The sequence below is a fragment of the Rousettus aegyptiacus genome, unplaced genomic scaffold (genome assembly GCF_014176215.1).
Source record: "Rousettus aegyptiacus isolate mRouAeg1 unplaced genomic scaffold, mRouAeg1.p scaffold_m13_p_14, whole genome shotgun sequence".
In the NCBI taxonomy this organism is placed as follows: Eukaryota; Metazoa; Chordata; class Mammalia; order Chiroptera; family Pteropodidae; genus Rousettus; species Rousettus aegyptiacus.
Window position 1 is genome coordinate 42,616,820 of NW_023416289.1, and position 20,610 is coordinate 42,637,429.

General features: G+C 40.2%; 1 protein-coding gene and 1 non-coding gene across 15 annotated transcripts; both read left to right on the forward strand.

The window, feature by feature from the left end:
- Positions 1 to 595: 595 nt before the first annotated feature.
- LOC118611452 (zinc finger protein 227-like) lies at positions 596 to 19,438 on the forward strand. 14 transcript variants are annotated; one of them, XM_036232422.1, is made up of 10 exons: positions 987 to 2,657; positions 3,271 to 3,422; positions 3,925 to 4,153; positions 9,103 to 9,190; positions 9,340 to 9,400; positions 9,846 to 9,907; positions 11,485 to 11,611; positions 12,449 to 12,571; positions 13,346 to 13,408; positions 16,596 to 16,708. In XM_036232422.1, exons 6-9 carry the CDS (start codon positions 9,848 to 9,850, stop codon positions 13,357 to 13,359), a joined length of 324 nt encoding a protein of 107 aa, XP_036088315.1. In that variant the 5' UTR covers positions 987 to 2,657; positions 3,271 to 3,422; positions 3,925 to 4,153; positions 9,103 to 9,190; positions 9,340 to 9,400; positions 9,846 to 9,847; the 3' UTR covers positions 13,360 to 13,408; positions 16,596 to 16,708. The 14 variants fall into 14 exon arrangements, with proteins under 14 accessions (XP_036088304.1, XP_036088315.1, XP_036088312.1 ...); XM_036232409.1 differs by lacking the exon at positions 13,346 to 13,408 and having other exon boundaries at positions 994 to 1,451; positions 2,512 to 2,657; positions 16,596 to 19,438; XM_036232411.1 differs by lacking the exons at positions 987 to 2,657; positions 13,346 to 13,408 and adding an exon at positions 596 to 899 and having other exon boundaries at positions 16,596 to 19,438.
- LOC118611717 lies at positions 10,667 to 10,785 on the forward strand. Its single transcript, XR_004954541.1, has one exon. It is a non-coding gene; the product is annotated as a 5S ribosomal RNA (ribosomal RNA).
- Positions 19,439 to 20,610: the final 1,172 nt, after the last annotated feature.

Consider the following 20,610-nt stretch of genomic DNA (forward strand, 5'->3'; position numbering starts at 1 on the left):
GCTACATATCTGATGATGTGTGACTATACAGACATGATGCATGGAGCTTATAACATTGATGTTTAGGGTTTTGGAGCAATGTTATATCATTCTCTGCAGATGGCATTACTCCTGGGAAACCAGTTTCTGGCTTCACCGGGTTATAGTTAAAACTAAATTCTTGGCCACCATCCAGAAAGTTATCATGCATTCAAGTCATAAATGTGGGCACAGCCGCAGCATTTCATCAAGTGTGAAATATGAGCTTAGGTTAAAACTGAAGTCGCAAGTAAGTTGCATGAGCAAGTGGTTCAGATCCTGTTTTAGTACATTTTTAAGGTTCTATATTTCCTAATACGCATTAAAATTTCAATTTGTGAATTAACTTTTCTTAGTTCTGTTCATTTTGCTTTGTAAAGTTTGCTTTGTGAAGCTGTATTTCTTGATAATTTGATATTAATTATAAATATTATATCTTCTAAGAAATGATTTCTTTGAAGACTACTTAGTAAAATATTAATTTATTTTTTAAATTCTAGAAATAATTTGAAGCCTAGGAAGACGGTATCTTTCCCTAAGGAGGATTTTCATTTGTTCCTTCTAGGTGCTTGAAAATACTAACAAAAACGCTTCCTTCTAATCCAGTTTCAGATACTGAGGGATTTGGAGTTTGGCTTTCAGTCACGAAAAGACAATCCATTTCCCTTTCATTCTTATTCCTGTGGCGGCTGTTTGGCGTTTTACCAGAGATTCCTCCCCACCCAGATCTTCCCCCGAATCCCATGAACGTGGCAAACGTGTTGTAACAGATGCGGTAGGTGGCGACAAGACAGACACCACCACTCAAAAGTGGAACAATTTTGCAGAGATTCGCCCTGGCTTTCTAGGCATTACTACGCTGAAGCTCAGAGAACTCAAAAGTAATTATTCTTCGGGGGCGGGGTAGAGGGGTTTGGAGGAGAGGCGTGGTTACGGCCTTGTTTGTTTCGTGCACTCTGGGGAGTGTACCCCGGGGCAATGTGCCTAGGAGCACTTCCGCTTCTGGCCGGTAGGGCTAGGGAATTCTGGGAAAGTGTTCCAGGGCTCCCTCCATTCCGCCGGAAGCGCGTTGGTTGTAGACGGCAAGGCTGCCATCCGCCTTGTGTAGTGAATACCCGGAGCCCCTTCAATCCTGGGACTGCCCAAGTCCCGGCCCTCGTCCTCAGGGAGCATAAGAAAAGCCTCGGCCAGCTGCGAAGCACGGGTTGGGAGACGTTTGCGTTCTCCGCTGAAGTCTCTTGTTTGGAGCAGTTCGTGCTCCCTGGGTTGGGGACGGCCCGGTTCGGGTGTCGCTTGGTTTGAAGGTCTCTTGGCGCACCCTAACTGGCTTCCCTTACCTACCATCCTGCTCTAACACTTCTAGAGTAACATGCGAGTTACTTAATCTCTCTTGACTTCATTATCCTCAATTCCTAAGTCGTCGTCAGTAGTTGGTAATCATCATTTCATGCGAATTCATTAACCAACAGCCTTATGAGGTTTATATGCAGCTGATAGCCTTTATTTTTAACACAAAAGGAAACGGATGGTGTTAGTTAAATAAAACATCCTGCCAACCCAGAAAGTCCTCTCTGCACAATCTGGAAAGAAACCTCCTTTACTAGTGAATAAGCGTCTCGAGAGTATAGTATTTTAGGGAACTGGTGAGAAAAAATTACATAGCAATCTCTCCTTGTTTATATAGTCAAGCAGTTACAAACTTTTTATACCATTCTGTACTAGATACATAAATTCTCAGGATTGGCAGAATCTTATCTTCATATAAGAGGACTGTATCATTTGCTGTAAATTTTTTGATAAATTCATCCTAAATTTCCTTGAATTAAGTCTTAATTCATTGATTTTATCCAAAGAAATAACAAAATTTATCATATTTCCCCTGCTAGTAGATTTGCAGAGGAAGGCCCCTTGATTAAACTCCCAAATGGTAGGGACATTGGTGGTTATTTTCTCAAAAGTTTCTGCTTAAAAGAGACAAACCTAGGACATTTGAAAACACTTCTGGGTTGTATACTGGTTAGAAGCTTTCTTCTAAGATTTACATGGATAACGAAAGATTAAAGAAAGGATCCAAAAGCTCTATATATTTTTTGAAATGCTCTGTTATAAAATGTAAAAGGAAAATGAGTCCTTTAAACAAAGTCTTTTTCATTTGCTTTTGGTGAATATGTAGTTTGCTCAAAATTTACAGCTAGTCAGAAGCAGAACTGCCATTTAAACCCAAGAACTGGGAGCCTCAAGTCTGTGTTTTTAATCTCTATGCTGTACCTTTCTTAAAGGAATTAGTTGTGTATATGGCTTGAGAAAGCATTTTCTATCAGGCGTAGAAGGTGGTTTGGGGCTTGAGAATTTATATTTTCATCATAGAAAGAATGTATGCCCATTATAGAGATATTACAAAATAGAGAAATATTTTTAAAAAATCAAAATTACCCATAATCTTGGGAGTTGGAGAAAAACCAAATTATTTAACCTCTCTTTGCCTCTGGCTAGTAAACTGTAAAATAGCAGAAACAACAGTATTTACCTTTAGAAAATTGTGAAGATGAAGTGTCAAAAGAGTCTGGAACAGTCCATGGAACACACTACATGCTTCATAAGAGATATCTGCGTATAGCAGAATAAGGAATATATATTCAGTAAGTGGGAAATGCAAACATATATTGTATATATTTGTGGATATAAAAGTCTTTTCGGTGACCATGCATAAACATCTACTTAACAATGTGTTCATCCTTCAGATTTGTAATTTCCTTGAAAAATGATTTCAGTGGCCCCTATTGCTTTGAGAAGTTGATCATAGAAGTCTTTGCTGAAGCTCATCTTTTCACTCAGAGTATGTCTAGTTGTCCTCAACAGGGAAGCTGTTCTGATTTGTGCTATTAACAAAAATGGAAATTTACACTATAGTGGCCTTTGTTGGTTTTTATTTAAATCTTTCATTCTTTTTATATACAAGTGCCTAAAACTGCAAAATAGAGGCTATCGTTTTTTCCTTTTTTGATAGCAGTGGGTAGAATTCTATCAGCAAAGCATCACGTGATTTGTTTCACACAAGACTGACTTAAAATATTTGCTATTATGTTTTGTCAATGAGAAAAGGCTAAGCCGTACTGGCGTCAGAGAACTGCTTAAGGCCAACAAAATGACAGGAAACCAATAAAGAGACTTCTGGAAGTTGTTGGCTCGTAGGCTGAGAATTCCGAGAGCTTAGCGATTAAAAAATTTTTTTTATTTTTAATATTTTACCAGGGCAGAAGTTGTTCTTGGGTGTTCTGGGAAATGTATTCCCCAACTTCGTCCGGAAACACGGGGCTGCTGAGAAGCGTAGTTCCGGAGTGCCGTGTAGTCGGAGCCATTTCCGCCCGGGAGAGCGAGGCCGTCACCACCTTTCGGTCCGGGAGGTGAGTCAACCCCGCTCCCTCACGCCCCCTCCGAGCCTTTCCGGCCTGACTGTGGGACTAGTCAGTAACCTAGCTGGCTGTGTTATGATGGAGGCGTCCTGGCCCCTAGCGGAGGCTGAGAGGCGGAGGGCGGAAGCTCTCCCTCACTTAACTAGCAGCGCTGCCACTTCCATCGGTACAGCATACGGCGAGTTTATTACCTCTGCGCTCTCCTTTTTCCCCCTCTGTAAAATGGCAAAGGACAGCAGCTCCTGGCCAGGGGGTCGTGATTCGAATTAGCTGAGACAGTACGGATCCAAGCTTAGGACGGTGGTGGCACCTAATAACAGTGGCTTCGCTGTGGGTATGGCGATTTCCCTCGCCGGCGTCTTTTTGACTAGAAGCCGGTGTGAAGACAGAGGTCAGGGCTCTAGGAGCAAGGCCACGGCCATTCTGTCATCCTTCTGGAAACCAAGCTCTTTCCAGCCTTACTGAGTTTTGATTTGTTTTTTTTTTTTTTTAGGAAGCTCTGAGTCACCCCGCGCTAGTGCCTGGGGATGTCTGCTGCAGCTTATCCGAGAGACAGGCACAGTCGTGCTGTCCCCGTGCATCCTTTGCTTCACCACCCCTGAATTGCAAAAGGGGAGGAAGAAGGGATTTCTTGGCTCCTCGCAGCGTATCCTCCGGTTCATACTACTCAGAGTGCTTTCCTGGTCTGACATCTTTTCAGTTAATCAGGTTTCCTTCACTCAGTAAGTTACTACTAGGAAAATGTTTAAATATTTGTCGAATATACCCAAGAATGTTTAGTTGCTTCTTAGTGTGCATGTGTGTATTTCTACTCCCCACACACATTTTAAATACATACTTCTTTTAAAATTTCTTTTTAAATTGTCTTTTTTTTTTTTTTTTTTGTCTTCAGTGTGCTCTCTTATTTGCTCTCAACTGTTTTGGAAATTATATGGCTTGTGGTACTTTTAATTTTTAAAGATGGTTATCGTCTCAACAGATACTAAATTTAATCAGCATGCATTCTCATTCCGGAAAATATAGAAATGAAAAATATATTTGAAATTTGATGATGGATCCCTACTACCACTTTTTTAAAAAAACTATCGGTTAGGTTATAGATATACTTTTTATTATAACCACCTTCTTAACTTGTCATATTGTTCTTGGCCTTTTTTTTTTTTTTAACAAAGATATTATCAAACATATAAGTGTTTTCTCATTGCTTCTTTCAGAATTTAGTCATACATTTTGTTCATTTTTCTTCAGCTAAAATGTCTGTAACATTTTACATTATGTAAATAATCATTTAGCATAGCATTATAGGTTGACCATTATTTTCTTTATTTTGGAGATAATCCGTTTTAGATCTTTATTGTATTTCCCACTTCCTGCCAATCTAATTATCATTTCTATTAAGTAAACTATATTTTCCTTCTGGGAGCTTTAAAGATTTTTGTTCTTCTTAGTTTTTATTTATTTAGGCCTTTGCATTTCTGAATTTCACTATTTATTTAGGAGTATATTCATTTTTACATTGTTCAGAATTTCTATCTTTGAACTCAGCAACTATCTCTAGAAATAAGACCTGCCATTTTTTTCATTCTTTTCTTCTTACACTCTGTAGATTGATATTGGGGCTTCTCAATCTGTCCTTCATGTTTCTTTTTTCTTTTTTAATATTCTTTATTTTTCAGTTATTGTTGTTAACAAATTATATGTTTCAGGTGTATGACATAGTAAGTAGAGATTTATATAACTTATGAAGTGATCATCCCAATGAATCTAGTACCCATCTGACACCATACATAGTTATTACAATTGACTGTATTCCTTATGCAGTACTTTACATCTCCATGCCAGTTTTGTAACTACCAATTTGTACTTATTAATCCTTTCCCCTTTTTCTCCTCTCCTAAATCCCTCCCATCTGATAACCCTCAAAATTTTCTCTGACTTTATTTCTGTCTCATTTGTTTATTTTGTTTAGATTTCACATGTAAGTGAAATCATATGGCATTTGTCTTTTTCTGACTTATTCCACTCAGCACAATGCCCTCTAGGTCCATCCACATTGTTACAGTTGGTAAGATTTCATTCATTCATTCATTCATTCATTTATATGGCTGAGTAACATTCCATTGTATATGTGTACCACCTCTATTTCATCGATTCATCTATTGATGGACACTCAGGTTGCCTCCATATCTTGGCTATTGTAAATAGTGTTGCAATGAACGTATAGATGCACATGTCCCTGCAAAGTAGTATTTTGAGGTTTTTTTTTTTTCAAATAAATACCCAGAAGTGGGATTACTGGGTTCTTCTTTGTCTCTTGTTATAGCCTTTGTTTTAAAGGCTATTTTGTCTGATATAATTATCACTACACCAGATTTTGTTTGTTTGTTCCATTTTCATTTTCATAAAATATCCCTTTACTTTCAATCTCTGTGTGTGTTTTGATCTGAAGTGAATCTCTTGTAGACAGCATATGTAAGGATCTTGTTTTCAACCACTCTGTATTTCGATTGAAATATTTAATTATTTTTCACTTGAAGTACTTATTGATGAATATGTCATTATTCTCATTTTCTTACTCATATTTGATACATATTTTTTTCTTCTTTTTTAGAAGCCCCTCTAGTATTTCCTATAATACTGGCTTGGTGGTGATGAACTCCTTTAGCTTTTTCTATTCTGGGAAGCTCTTTATCTGTCCTTCGATTCTCAATGACAGCTTCGCTGGGTAGAGTAATCTTGGTTGTAGGTCCTTGCTCTTCATCAGTTTGATTACTTCGTGCCAATCCCTTCTGGCCTGCAAAGTTTCTATTGAGAAATCATCTGATTGTCTTATGGGAGTTCCCTTGTAGGTAACTAACTGCTTTTCTCTTGCTGCTTTTAAGAGTCTCTCTTTGTCTTTAACCTTTGGCATTTGGTGTGGGCCTCTTTGGGTTCATCTTACTTGGGCCTCTCTGAGCTTCTTGGGGTTTTATGTGTATTTCCTTCACCAGGTTAGGGAAGTTTTCCATCATTATTTCTTCAAATAGGTTTTCGACTTGCTCTCTCTCTTCTTCTGGTACCCCTATGATGCAATGTTATGCTCGATGTTGTTTCAGAGGCCCCTTAAACTATCCTCATTTGCAGGGGTGGGGGGAGCGCACATTCTTTATTCTTTTCTCTTTTTAAGCCTACAGTACCTGGTATTCCTAGGTAGCCTCCCATCTAAGTACTAACCAGGCCCGACCCTTCTGAGATCAGAGGAGATCGGGCATGTTCAGGGTGGCATGGCTGTAGAGAGGGATTCTTTATTGTTGCTGTTCTGATTGGGTGACCTCCACTACCCCATCCTCTAAATCACTGATTCAGTCCTACACTACATCCAATCTGTTGATTCCTTCTAATGTACATATTATATTCTTTATTTCTGACTGGTTATCTTTGATGTTTTCTATCTCTGTTTTTATGTTTTCTATCTCTTTGTTAAAATTCTCACTGAGTTCATCTATTCTTCCCCTAATTTCATTGAGCATCCTTATTATCAGTGTTTTGAACTTGGCATCTGGCAGTTCTTTTTCTACAGCTTTATTCCGTTCTTTCATCTGGGACATGTTTCTTTGTCTCCTCGTTTTGGCTGCCTCCCTCTTTTGCTTCTATGTATTAGGTAGAGGCCCTAAGTCTCCCAGTGTTAGTAGAGTGGCTTTAGGTAGTAGGTGTCCTGTGGGGCCCAGTGGACAGTCTTATTTGGTCACCTGAACAAGGTGCTCAAGGTCTGTCTTTTACATGGGTCGTTTGTGCCCTCCTGTTGCAGTTGAGCATTGTTTGCTGTTTGCCTCTCAGTGGGAGGGATTGACCCGTGGGCTGATGGGTAGTGAGGCTTGCCTGGTGAGTGGCTGCCTCTATAGAGCAGGATTCAACTTGAGCTGTGAATGGCACCTGCCCAGTCTACCCTTTGGGTGTGTTCTCCTCAGAGGTGTTGGGTGGTCCAGCTCCAGTGCTGGTCAAAGTACACTGCTGGGTGTGCTGCCCCAAGGGCCTCCTGGGAGGGGCCTAGCTGCAAGCCAAGTTCAGCCTCAGCCTGTGCACTTCCAGGACCACCTGGTAAGGGCCACCAAGCGATTTACAGATGGCTGCCACCTGTGCTGGGCTTATGGATGCCTCAAGAGGCCAATCCAGGAACCAAGGCCAGCTGCCATTAGTGCCAGGTTTGGGGCTGCTCAGCAAGAGGTGCAGGGCCTGCCAAGGCTAGATGCTGCTTGTTTGGGTTTTGTAAGCCTTTGAGAGATTTTAGGAAGATTGCAGTGTGGGCCAAGACAGGCAGGCAGCTTGGGTGGATCCACAAGGTGGATGGGGTGGGGTCTCAGGAAATCTCCTGGGCAGGGTGACAAGGCTTCTGGAGACTCAGATATGGTGGCCGCCTACATCTGCATACTGGGAGGTGGGGAGAGCTCAAAAAAGGAAGAATGGATATTGCCAGCACTTCTTTCCAAGAGAAAGCTGCCCCTTCAGCTCTCTACCTGAAGCCAGACAACTCAGTTCCTCTTTGTGTGTCTCTGGCACCATTCAAGCAGCTGTCCCAGTGCTGTGGCTCAGAGCGAGTGAGTTCTTCAGTGAATAAGTCTAGGGGCAGGCCCTTTAAGAGGAGCATCTGCGAATCCTGCTGCTCTCCGTCTCACTCAGTCACAGTCTCCACTGCTTTACACAGCCAGATGTTTTGAGGAATTCTCTTCCCAGCACTGGAACCCTGAGTTGGGGAGCTGAGTGTGGGGCTGGGACCCCTGTTTCTCCGGGGGTGGGGTGGGGTCTCTGTCACCATGAAAACACTCTTGATTCTCAACCACTGCATGCGGTTATGGGACCAGCCCATTTCACGTCTCTGCCCCTCTTACCAGTCTTGAGGTGGCCCCTTGTGTATATTCCCAGTTATAGGACACCTGTTCAGCTAGAGCTCAGACAATTCCCAGTGACGGTAGTTTGTAGTTTCATTGTAATTTTGATATGGTCATGAGAGGAAGTGAACATAGCATTTATCTTCTATGTTGTCTTGACCAGAATTCCTCATATCCTTCTTTTTTCTTCATTTTTCTTTTGTAGCTTTCTGTTTGCTATGTGTTTTTCTGTATCTCCATGCATATAGGATAAAAGGCTTTTTACCAATAAGCCTTTTCTGGCTTCCTGAAGTAAATTGACCCAAACCAACACTTTTTAGAAAGCTAATATCAGTGTCAATAAAGTGTTACTAGCTGGGGAACAAATTATTAAGTAAGAAAAAATTTTGAGTTAGAATTAGGGCTTTCAGAGATTGAAGGTAACTATCATAGCAATAATAAATGGAGTCCAGGTCCTTTCAGGTCTTTTAAGTTGTTAGAAAAGACATTTGTAAATACACTCCCCAACTAACCAGCGGTTCCTCTTAACTTTTCGACTCTACAGTGGTCCTAAATGAAATACCTTCCATATAAACTGTACTTTGAATTTTGAACTTTGATACTGTCTTCTGATGCTAGGCAGCAGCAGTGAGCTATAGCTCCCAGTGAGCCCCATAATCACCCCCATGGTCACAAGAGCAAACAAACAACTGACAGTCTATATACAGTGTACTGTGTTGCCAGTGTTTTTTGGATATTGTGTTTGTATTTTCATATCCCATCACATCTGTAAAATGCCCATCTGTGTGTCTTGTTTCTGGTGAAAGGAAAAAGAGGAAGACAGTGACTCCTGACATGCAACTCAAGAAAATCGCCCAGCTGTAGGCCAGTGTGGGTGTTCTGAGCACATTTAAGGTAGGCGAGACTAAGCCCTGACATTTTATAGATTAGGTATACTCAATGCATTTTCAATTTCAAATGGGTTTGTTAAGACATAACCCCGTCTTAAGTGGAGGAGCATCTATGCAGTTTACAATGCAACATACCCTCTGTTTTTTTCACAGCTCCAAGAAAAAGGGACTCCTGGTTCTTAGAACTTGCCATCTACTCATTTAGGCCTGTGAGGTGCGTATGATTTATGATTCTTATTCTATCTTTATTGTGGAGATGACCAAAGGGAAGCATAGAAAGATTTGTTTTAATACTGCAGATGTTACACAGATGGGAAGTATCATTTCCAGGATTTAAACCTAGGCCCCTGACTCTAGAGCCCCCCCTCCTTTTTTTTAACCCACATGTTGTTATAATGCCTCTCATTTCCTGCCTTCCCCAGGATCAGAAATCTTTATTGTAGGGATAGTGTATTTGGTTGTGCAGGTTGTTCACTCTCTAGAGGTCCCTGGCTGACAAACACATTAGGAGCTGGAATCTCTTCCATGCTCTGCTCACCAAGCTGTGTGTGACTGCATCTGCCCAGAAGTAGGAGTGCTCTTATAGAATTTCTGCAAAGATCAGCGTGGGCTCATGGCAGCTCTGGTTAGTGTCTCATGGCTGCTTTGTCCTTCCACAGTTATGCCTTCTCAGGACTCTGACCTTCCCCAGAAGGAACAGGAGAAAATGACCAAGTTTAAGGTAAGGAAGGCATTCCTTTCTGTCTCCTAAGATGTGATTTTATTTCTCAAAGGTGGGGCACATTTTTTTCCTCTTCCTTGGAAAGGTTCATAGAAAACAGCAGATCTCGAGGACATGCTGTGTGCCAGACTGTGTGTGTGCATGTGTTTTGTTTTGTTTTATCTTTATTACTTCACGAAACAATGTTCGAAAAAACAATAGAAACCTTAAAGAGACAAAAATAATTTACATTATTGCCCAGCTTACAAACGAGCTCTTTTTGCTTTCCCATATTCTTTTTCACATGCATTCATAACTATTTATTTGCACTATTAGAATTGATGGGATGTCCTTATAACATATAGTAGATAAAGGCCTAACATCTCTAATTCTTATTAAGGTTAGTAAGATAAAGAAAAACCCTAGTGAATGAATAGGAGTGTCACAAAAAAAGAAAGTAAATTTATGAAGAAAATAATGATCATTAATAACTATGTGTGTGCAAACATTACTAAGAGCTTTCTATTTATTTCACTGAGATTGTCGAAGGTCTATTTTTTTTTTTTAACAAAAAAAAAAAAAAGAAAAAAGGGAATTATGTTCTATTTGGCCAGAGTCTAGAGATTCAGGGACACTTACACTTCTCTTTGAGAAGAAAATCTGCCATATGCTTTCAAAATTTTTTAAGTGTATATTTTATTACTTCGTAATTCCTACTTCTTGGCTAAGATCTCTAAAAGGACCTTTGCAGCACTGATGATAAGTAAAAAGCTATACCTAGTCTATGGCCGTGCTACCCTGAACATGCCCGATCTTGTCTGATCTCGGAAGCTAAGCAGGGTTGGGCCTGGTTAGTACTTGGATGGGAGACCACCTAGGAAGACCAGGTGCTGTAGGCATAAAAAAAAAAAAAGAAAAAAAATGGCTCTAACTAATTATACATTATTTCTATTGACTAAAGATAAATTGTTAGTTCTAAAGAATACTGTACTATTCAGTCAAAATGGAATGAAAGAGAGTATAATACTAATTGTTCAAACTTATTGAGCATTTATTATGTGTGAGACACCATTCTAATTACTTTTCTAAGTACTTTATATATATTCACTCATCTAATCCTGAGACACCACTGTTGAGAAGAGGGATTCGAGGTTGTGAGAAATTAGGGAATTTGCCCAACATCCTGTAATTAAAATCTTGAAATTCGAACTCTACCTCTCCCTTCATCAGCTGCGAATGCTACAGGAGGTGGACAAGGCATGTGCCTTGAAAACACAGAGGAAGAGCTATATGACAGGTATATATACCTGTTCTGGACGGTTGCCGAAGGTCTTTGAACTTTGCAAACATTAAAAATAGTGATAATTGTATGTCAAGTATAATTGAAAAAAAAAAAGTTATAGCGTCAAAAAGAAAAAATAGTAATAGAGTCCAAGCTTTGTGGGGAGGCAGCGAGAGAGGGACAGCTGTAGGCACTGGAACCGTTCCCCCAACTCTGTAACAGTTTTTTCAGTAATTCTCTTTTAACTTCTCAATGCTTCCCTTCCCCCAGGGGGCCTTTGTTGGAAGATTTAGTTGGAGTGTGTTTGATGTTGTAGGAGCCAGTGACATTCAAAGATGTGGCTATGACCTTCACCGAGGAGGAGCTGGGGCTGCTGGACGCCTCCCAGAGGAAGCTGTACCAGGATGTGATGCTGGAGAATTTTAAGAACCTGGTCTCAGTGGGTGAGGACAGGCGCCCTCTGACACTGAATCTCAATCCCTCTGAGAGTCCCTGTCCTCAATGGTTCAAAGCTTTGGACCTTTTGAAGTGGTTCCCTGACCTTGAAGACACAAGCTTTTCTAACCCCCGGGACTTCAGGCAAAGGTTTTTCTGGTCTTCCTGCTCAGGCAAAAATCTGTCCAAGGTGATTGTGCCGCCCCATCCTTCCACCCCCCGGACATTTGGCAATGTCTGGAGATAGTTTTGATTGTCACAACTGAGGACAGATGCTACCAGCTTCTAGGGCCAGTGATGCAGCTAAACCTCCTACAGTGGACAGGACACCACCCGCAACAGGGTTAGCCAGCTCAGAATATTAGAAGTGCCTTGATTGAGAAACCCTGTTCTAAATCAATTATAAATGGGCGGCTTAGCTTCTATACTTTGTCTTTCAAATACTTTGTCTTTCAAATTATGGTCATAACTCACTTGTGGGTCATGGAATCAACTTAGTACATTGTACATTGTACTGTCACTTTTTTTCTATTAAATACCTTCTGTCATTATTCTAATTTATTCTCAGTTCCTTATCAAGACGTGCTCACATTATAGCGAAAACTACGGCCATTTACAGTGAATTGTATGTGATTGTGGGAAATATGATGAAACCAGACATTGGCTAAATCCCATTTTTATCTACACATGCACATGAATTAGGTCGTAACCTAAATTTCTTATTATAGTTTGTGATCGAAAAGCTCTTAAAGAACACTTTAGAGGTTCTGAGGATTATAGAATTTAAACAAAAATATATTTTAGCTGTGTGTGCATCTTAAATACACATATCTATTTTTTCATAGGATATCTTCCCTTCAAACCAGATATAGTATCCCAGCTGGAGGCAGAAGAAAAACTTTGGATGATGGAAAGAGAAACACCCCAAAATGGGAATTCTGGTGAGGACCACATGGCTGTTCTTTCAGGTACCAGCTAATCTGCTCACCACGTCCAAGATTACCACTCTTGTCTGAGAGCTGTCATCTTCTTGCCTGGACTGTGACAGCAGCCTCCACACTGGTCTCCATGCTTCCTCCCTTGCTCTCCTTTAATCCCTTCTCTTCTCGGTAGCCAGAGTGATTCTTTAGGGAGGAAGTGAGTTTATGCCATTCCTTTGCTCCGAACCCTCTCAAGACTTCCCATTTTACCCAGCATCTGTATAGGGGCCTGCAGGATGCACCTGACCTGGCCTCTCACCGAGTTCCTCTTTGATCTCCTCTTTTTTTTTTCCGGCTTAAGTTATTCCTACCATCCTGGCCTTTTGGAGTGTCCTCTTCTGTTTCATGGCCTTTGACTAGCTCTCCTCTGCCTCAGAAGTCCCCAGTCGCTCCCTACTCACTCAGGTCTTTGCTCAAATTTCATCTTATCAGCTAGGCAGTCTGTGTCTGCCCTATTTAAAATATCATCCTTTCTCCATTCTCCTCCCCCTTACCCTGAAAATGAGAAGCTCTCCTCACAACTTGTCCTAGTCTGGGATCCCAGCCTTCCCCGTCTGTGAAGGTGCCTTGTCGGTGTCCCCAGCCAGCCCTTTCACTCTTACACCTGGTCTTTCGCTGTCCGCCATTCTCCTGCCCTCTCTCACTTCTTCACTTTGACCTCCTTCCTTTTTCTCCCTTTCTTTCCCTTCTCTTTAATTTGCATTATCCTCAGTTCTGCCCATTTAAATATTAAAAATTCCTAAGAAATGGATATTTGCCTAGGCTCCCTTTGCTGAAAAACAGAACAGAAGCATGTCTGCAAACACGAGTCAGGCCCTGCATTTCGTAAGTAATTGGCGGGTATACCCTGTCTTCTTTTGTCCATCTCCCTTTTTATGTCTACATGTTGCTCCATGTTTGACGTGTTCAGGAGGGTTAGATACTGGTTCTACTGGGTCCCATTTTTATTTGCAAACTTAACCTTAGAAATTATGATACTAAGTATTGTCACTTTTCATTTTTACGTAATAGACCAAGTCTCTCTTTTAACAAAACTTGTAGCATTTTCTGCCACTTTTTCTCAAAGGTTTTATTTGACTTCTTTAACATCAGCATGGTTCAGGGTTTTGCAACTATGCTTCATGTACAGATACCGTCCTGAAATGCTCGTTATAGATCACTGGAGCAGAAATTAAAGGGCTCGTTTTTGTAAGGCTTTCTAAAAACAAAAAGCTTACAAATAATGGAGACAAGTGACCTCATGTCTCCATTACTCCTCGAGATGGCTTGTGGGTTTAGAGCACACTAGTGGGATGTGTGGCACATTGTCGTCCAGCGAGTGTCCAGCATAATTCTAAGTTCTTAGATACCTTTGGGTATGTAAAGATTCATGGTTGTTAGCCTCAGAAGATAAAAGCTATTCACAATGATCAGAATGTATAAATAAATATCAGAATTATAGATGCTGATATTCCAGGCATTACGGTCCGTCAGTTCTCATGTAACAGTTTCAGTTGTCCACTTATGTGTGAAAACCGCCCACTTAACCACCCTCCCCCTCTCTCATACCTAAACACTCATGTGACCTATGTGTGGTGGTTGTTTAGTAGTTTCAAATCAGACATTTCCAGAAGTCAAAAAGCACTGACATGCCTATGGAGATGAGGAGAGTCCTAATTAGGAGAGAAAATTATAGAATTTCAAGTTAAGTTTTCCAATGTAACTTATATCTTAATGGTATTAACTAGTGGGTATCACAAGCAATGTGAGAAGCCTTTGACATGTTACAATGACTTCCAATACCAAACACCCGAAAGCAGCCCCAACTTCACAGGCCGGGGATACTGTCGTCCGCAACACTGCCCACCAAGACTTAAGACACCAACTGGGCTTCCCAGGGCTGCCCTTGCCTCTTAGCAACTGGCTAAAAATTCAGGGGTTCTCACAATAATTCAATAGAATAACTCAGAACGTAAGAAATCACTATACTTACAATTATAATTGTTAAAGCAAAAAAGATACAAACTGAAACCAGCAAAAGAGACAGCTGCATAGGTTGAGATCCAGGACAGTTCCTTCCCGCCCCCTCTTATACTGATCTTGGTGGTTACTTTGGGCCCATCCATAAGCCAGGATAACCTCCCCATCTCAGGAACCTCGGTTTGATCAAAGCTGAAGTCCTCTTTGCTGTGTACATCAGCATATTCACAGGTTCCCAGGATTAGGGCAAGGACATCTTCAGGGGGCTGTTCGATCAGCCTACTGTACCCGAAACGTGGGCATTCTTGTTGAGACATTTTCAGTCTTTTTAGAATCTAACTTTCCATCTTAAGCAAATTAATTTTTAATCCATTTCCCATTTACCCCAGGAATACTCACCCACAGCGCTCGCAGCTGCATCATCAACCCAAGATAACTCTTAGATTACAGCCCTAACCTCACCCCCAAAGTTTGCCACAAAAATTCTCGCTTTTATTATTTTCACATCACTGTAGTATATTGATAATCTTTGGAAACAAATGACATCGTTCTATTTATAACATTTGGTTTTTAGTAGCAGTATTTCCATTTACAAAGTATAGTACTCCTCAATCGCTGAAAATGTCAAATCCTAGAAATGTAGCATTCCTATGTGTGATGTTAACATTGTTCTTTAACAGTTGTTAGCTGAAGATTCATTTGATGAGTTCGATTTATGTATACATTTCTATTGCATTAGGATTAGAGACAAGTTATGTTTAGAAATAATTCCAAGAATAGTTTTCATATTCTATTTTCACATCAAAAACCAGTCTGATTTACTTCAGCCTCAAAGAGCATGTTTACGTAAACTTAAATTAATGCTGGCAGCAAGCCACACCTTTTTTTTCTAAACAGAATATGGTTAAGGACTTGGTCCCCCCGCCACTTAAACATTTTTAACATGACTCTCAATAAGAAATATTTTACATCTTAAACCCACATACATATAGAATATATATGTATTTACATGTATGTCTACACCTAAAACAAGCATTTCTTATAGTGGTACCCTTGCTGCTTGTAATACATGTATCATGTATTCTATTTTTTTTTTTATTATTTGTCACAATTACAGAATTTGTTCCACAATTTACTAATATGTCCCAACAATTTGAAACATTCCGTTGCAGCGATGATAAAGCAATGAAGAAAACAGTGCATGTTTTCCTCATGACTTACGTCCTAGTGGGTCTAAAAAGACAAGGCAAAATTAGGAAGTATATAGTGAGTCAAATGATAAGTGCTGTGGGGAAAAATAAAGCAGGGTAAAGCAAATGGGAAGAATCAAAGGTGCATGGGGGATGGGAAGAATTACTTTATATTGGGTGATAAGGAAGGTCTCACCCAATTGAATGATATCTGAGCAGACACCCAAAGGGAATGAGAGAATTCAAGCCGAATAGACCCCCCTTCCTCTTCAGAGTTGCCAAGAGAGTCTACCTTATGCCCTTCTCTCCTCCCAGGCTCTTCCTTGGTTGGGCAAGATTAGTTTTCCCTTTTCCATTTTTTTTTTTTTCCACAGAGACCTAAATTACTTCCAGGTTTAGAAGAATAAATGTTATTATTCCAGCAGCTTCCCAAATATACTCTTGGAAGGTAATTTCTACAAGGACCTAAAATATTTTATGCCTATAGTCTGAACTTTTGTAACCTAATTGGGTAGAATCTCACTGGTCATAAGAATACTGAGGACAAGGTGCGTAGATGTCACTGGAGGTTGAAATGGGGCTTGTCTTCATTCCACTGCAGCCAACTGATTACAGCTCTTGTGTTAAATATGAGACTTAAAGGTCTAAACGGGTCATATTTACACTTAGTGGATAAGAGCCCGGTGACTCCATTCTTGGCTTACACTCGCATGGAAAAACAAGAAAAGAATAAATGGTGTTGTACAGACATGACCCTTCTCTGGCTTATTAAGGCCTTCTTCTGTGGCCTAAGTGTGAAATCTTGATATTTCTGAACAAAGCATTCATGTGTCCTCATCGCTGAATATCACTTTTTCTTACAGGCAGCAAGAATCAAAATGAGGTGGAGACTCTTCGAAAAGTTGCATTAAAATTCCTGTCCCATGAAGAGCTATCCTGCTGGCAAATCTGGAAACAGGTTGCAAGAGACTTAACCCGATGTCTTCAGAAGAAGAGTTCTCAGTCACTACCAGGCAATTCTATTCAGTTTTCTGAAAATGAGAATGATCTAGTGAATCATAAAGGAGGTAGCTCTTGTTTCGTTGAAAATCAAGAGTTTTTGGTTTCAAGAACCCAGGATTTTTGTGGGAATATATATCTGAGTAAGACACAGAATCAGATTAGAGGTAAGCAAATTCTTGTGAAAAATAACCCGCATATATGTGAAGCCTTCATGAAGAAATCACTGCTTAGTGATATTAAAATTGATACAGAACAGAAACCCTACAAATCTAGTGAATGTGGCAAAAGCTTGAGTGATGGCTTCAATCTGTGTTTACCCTTCAGGGAGAAACTCCGTCCATGCAGTGAGTGTGGAAAGGGCTTCACTTACAGCTCATTGCTTTCAAGTCATAGGAGTGTTTGCACAGGAGAGAAATGCTCCAGTCAGAACTTACATCTGCAGACTCATCAGAGGATTCCCCCAGGAGAGAAACTTGCTAAATGTCACGAGTCCCGTGAGTGCTTCATTAGGGGCTCCTTCCATTCTCATCATTCTCATCATGCAGGAGAGAAGTCCTATAGATGTGACAGCTGTGGCAAGGGATTCAGTAGCAACACAGGTCTTACCATTCACTACAGAACTCACACTGGAGAGAAACCTTATAAATGTGAAGAGTGTGGTAAATGCTTTAGTCAGAGTTCAAATTTTCAGTGCCATCAGAGAGTCCACACTGAAGAAAAACCATACAAATGTGAGGAGTGTGGCAAGGGCTTCGGCTGGAGTGTTAATCTTCGTGTTCATCAGAGGGTCCACAGGGGCGAGAAACCTTATAAATGTGAGGAGTGCGGTAAGGGCTTCACTCAGGCTGCTCATTATCACATTCATCAGAGAGTCCACACTGGGGAGAAACCTTACAAATGTGATGTCTGTGGTAAGGGCTTCAGTCACAATTCACCATTAATATGCCATCGACGAGTTCACACTGGAGAGAAACCATACAAATGTGAGGCATGTGGGAAAGGGTTTACCCGTAACACAGATCTTCACATCCATTTCCGAGTTCACACAGGAGAGAAACCCTACAAGTGTAAGGAGTGTGGGAAGGGCTTCAGTCAGGCTTCAAATCTTCAAGTGCATCAGAATGTCCACACTGGGGAGAAACGATTCAAATGTGAAACGTGTGGGAAGGGCTTCAGTCAGTCATCAAAACTTCAAACCCATCAGAGAGTCCATACTGGAGAGAAACCGTACAAATGCGACGTGTGTGGTAAGGACTTCAGTTATAGTTCGAACCTTAAACTGCACCATGTAATTCACACTGGAGAAAAACCATACAAATGTGAGGAGTGTGGAAAGGGCTTCAGCTGGAGATCAAATCTTCACGCTCATCAGAGAGTCCACTCAGGAGAGAAACCCTATAAATGTGAGGCATGCGATAAGAGTTTCAGTCAGGCCATAGACTTTCGTGTGCATCAGAGGGTCCACACTGGAGAGAAACCATATCAATGTGGTGTGTGCGGTAAGGGCTTCAGCCAGTCTTCTGGTCTTCAGTCCCATCAGAGGGTCCACACTGGGGAAAAGCCATACAAATGTGATGTCTGTGGAAAGGGCTTTAGATACAGTTCTCAGTTTATATACCATCAGAGAGGCCACACTGGAGAAAAACCTTACAAATGCGAGGAATGTGGGAAAGGCTTCGGGAGGAGCTTGAATCTTCGCCATCACCAGAGGGTCCATACAGGAGAGAAACCCCATAAATGTGAGGAGTGTGGGAAGGCCTTCAGTCTCCCCTCAAATCTTAGAGTTCATCTGAGTGTTCACACTAGGGAGAAATTATTTAAATGTGAGGAATGCGGTAAGGGCTTCAGTCAGAGTTCACGTCTTCAGGCCCATCGGAGGGTCCACACTGGAGAAAAACCGTACAAATGTAATGTATGTGGTAAGGACTTCAGTCACCGTTCACGTCTCACGTACCATCAGAAAGTCCACACTGGCAAGAATCTTTAAAAATGACAGATATATTCATGACTTCAGGCAGGATGTACATCTTCAAGGTTTTGGCGCATCCACGCTGGTGTTAAACACTATTGAGTGGAAAGGATTTCTTCAGTTGCAGTCTTTCTAACAAATCCATTAAAATGAATAGAACCAGAAAAACAGGAACAGGACTTGTATTCAGGAGAGAATTAAGTCGTAATGCTCTCGATAAAATCCAGTTCATATAAATGAGCTTTCAAAGTGAATACATGCCTGAAGATAATTGTGTAAAGGATATTTGCCATATCCTAGCTAGTTTTTCAGTGGCCAGGAAGGTTTTGGATGACTTTTCCTTCAACTTCCATTTTATATGTATTTTAGTGACTTATTTTTGCTAAAGCTGTAGAACTATGAAAAATGAAATGAGTAAAATAACTAAAAGTTTGCTGCACCCAAGAACTCATGATTGCTTTATTTCCTATGGTATGTTGAATTAAAACTAAGGAATAGCTTTCCCAGAGATGAATCTTTGCTCTTTAAAAGTAAATTTGTACCTGCCACAAGTGTGTGTAATGGCATCATCATTTATAATAGCAAGCCTAGAAATAATTGTATTGCCAAAATATTTTACAATTTTTTGATCCAGTAAGACACTATGCGAACACCAAATAGAAGATGAACTTGTAGTTACGGATGTCGGAAGGTGTCCAGACTATATTAATGTGGAAGAACGCAAAGCATGGGATTTTTGTATGATCTCATCAAAAGAAAAAGTGTAGATGAATAGGTAGATATTTATTTATAGTTATCTCTAAGTGATGGGATTTTGCATTTCTTTAAATTTCTTGTTTGGAAAAAATTTAAAAGTTTTCCCCAAATTGTAAAAATTTTGTAAAATCTCTCATATACCCTTTACCCAGAATCACCCACCAGTTGTTAATATGTTTGAATCATTATTCTGTATAAGCAAATGTTTTTATTCACACATACACACACATATTGATACTTATGTGTACACATACTTCTTTTAACCATGAATATGTTACAGACATCTTACCCCTTGCATCTAAACACTTAAGTACATATGTCCTAAGAACAAAGATATTTACTTAGCTACAATACAAGTATAACATTCAGGAAAGTTTAGTATTGATACATAACATTATCCAACCTACAGACCTTATTGAAATTTTATCAATTGCCCCAATAATACATTTATCGCATTGTTTTGCCTGGAGTGGATTATACACTGTTTAGACTCCTTTCAGCTGGAGCATTACCTCATTCTTTAATAACCTTGATAGTTTTGAGTGTCTCAAATTTGAATTTCTCTAATGTTGCCTTATGATTGGATTCAAATTAGCCTTTTTATTTTTTATTTTTTTGCACAAGGATTCCCTAAGTGATGTGTCTTTTGTGCATCATGTAAGGAAACATGTTTGTCTCATTATAGGTGAGGTTTACTTAAGACAGGTGTGAGCTTGGTTCTTCCATTGTAAATGTTCCATTTTTTCTCATTTTGGGAAATATTTTCTGGTTTTCTAAATAGCTTCCAGTAAGGGCAATAGGAGATGGAAACAGAAACACCCATAAAGTATTCTTTCTTTTTAAAAAAATTGAATTTCTAATTCTAACCATTAGTGTACAGAAAATATGGAGGAATATTTGTGACAACATCAATGAAACTAGAAGGCATTATGCTAAGTGAAATAAGCCAGACAGAGAAAGACAGGTACTACATGGTGTCACATGTGGAATCTAGGGAAAAAATGAAAAGCCAAATTCATAGAAACTGGAATGCTGGTGGTTGCCTGGCTAGGGGTGGCAGAAATGGGGAGAGGTGGGTTAAAGGGTACAAGCTTTCAGTGATAAAATGAATAAGGTCTGAGGATCTAATATATAGTGTGGTGACTATGGTT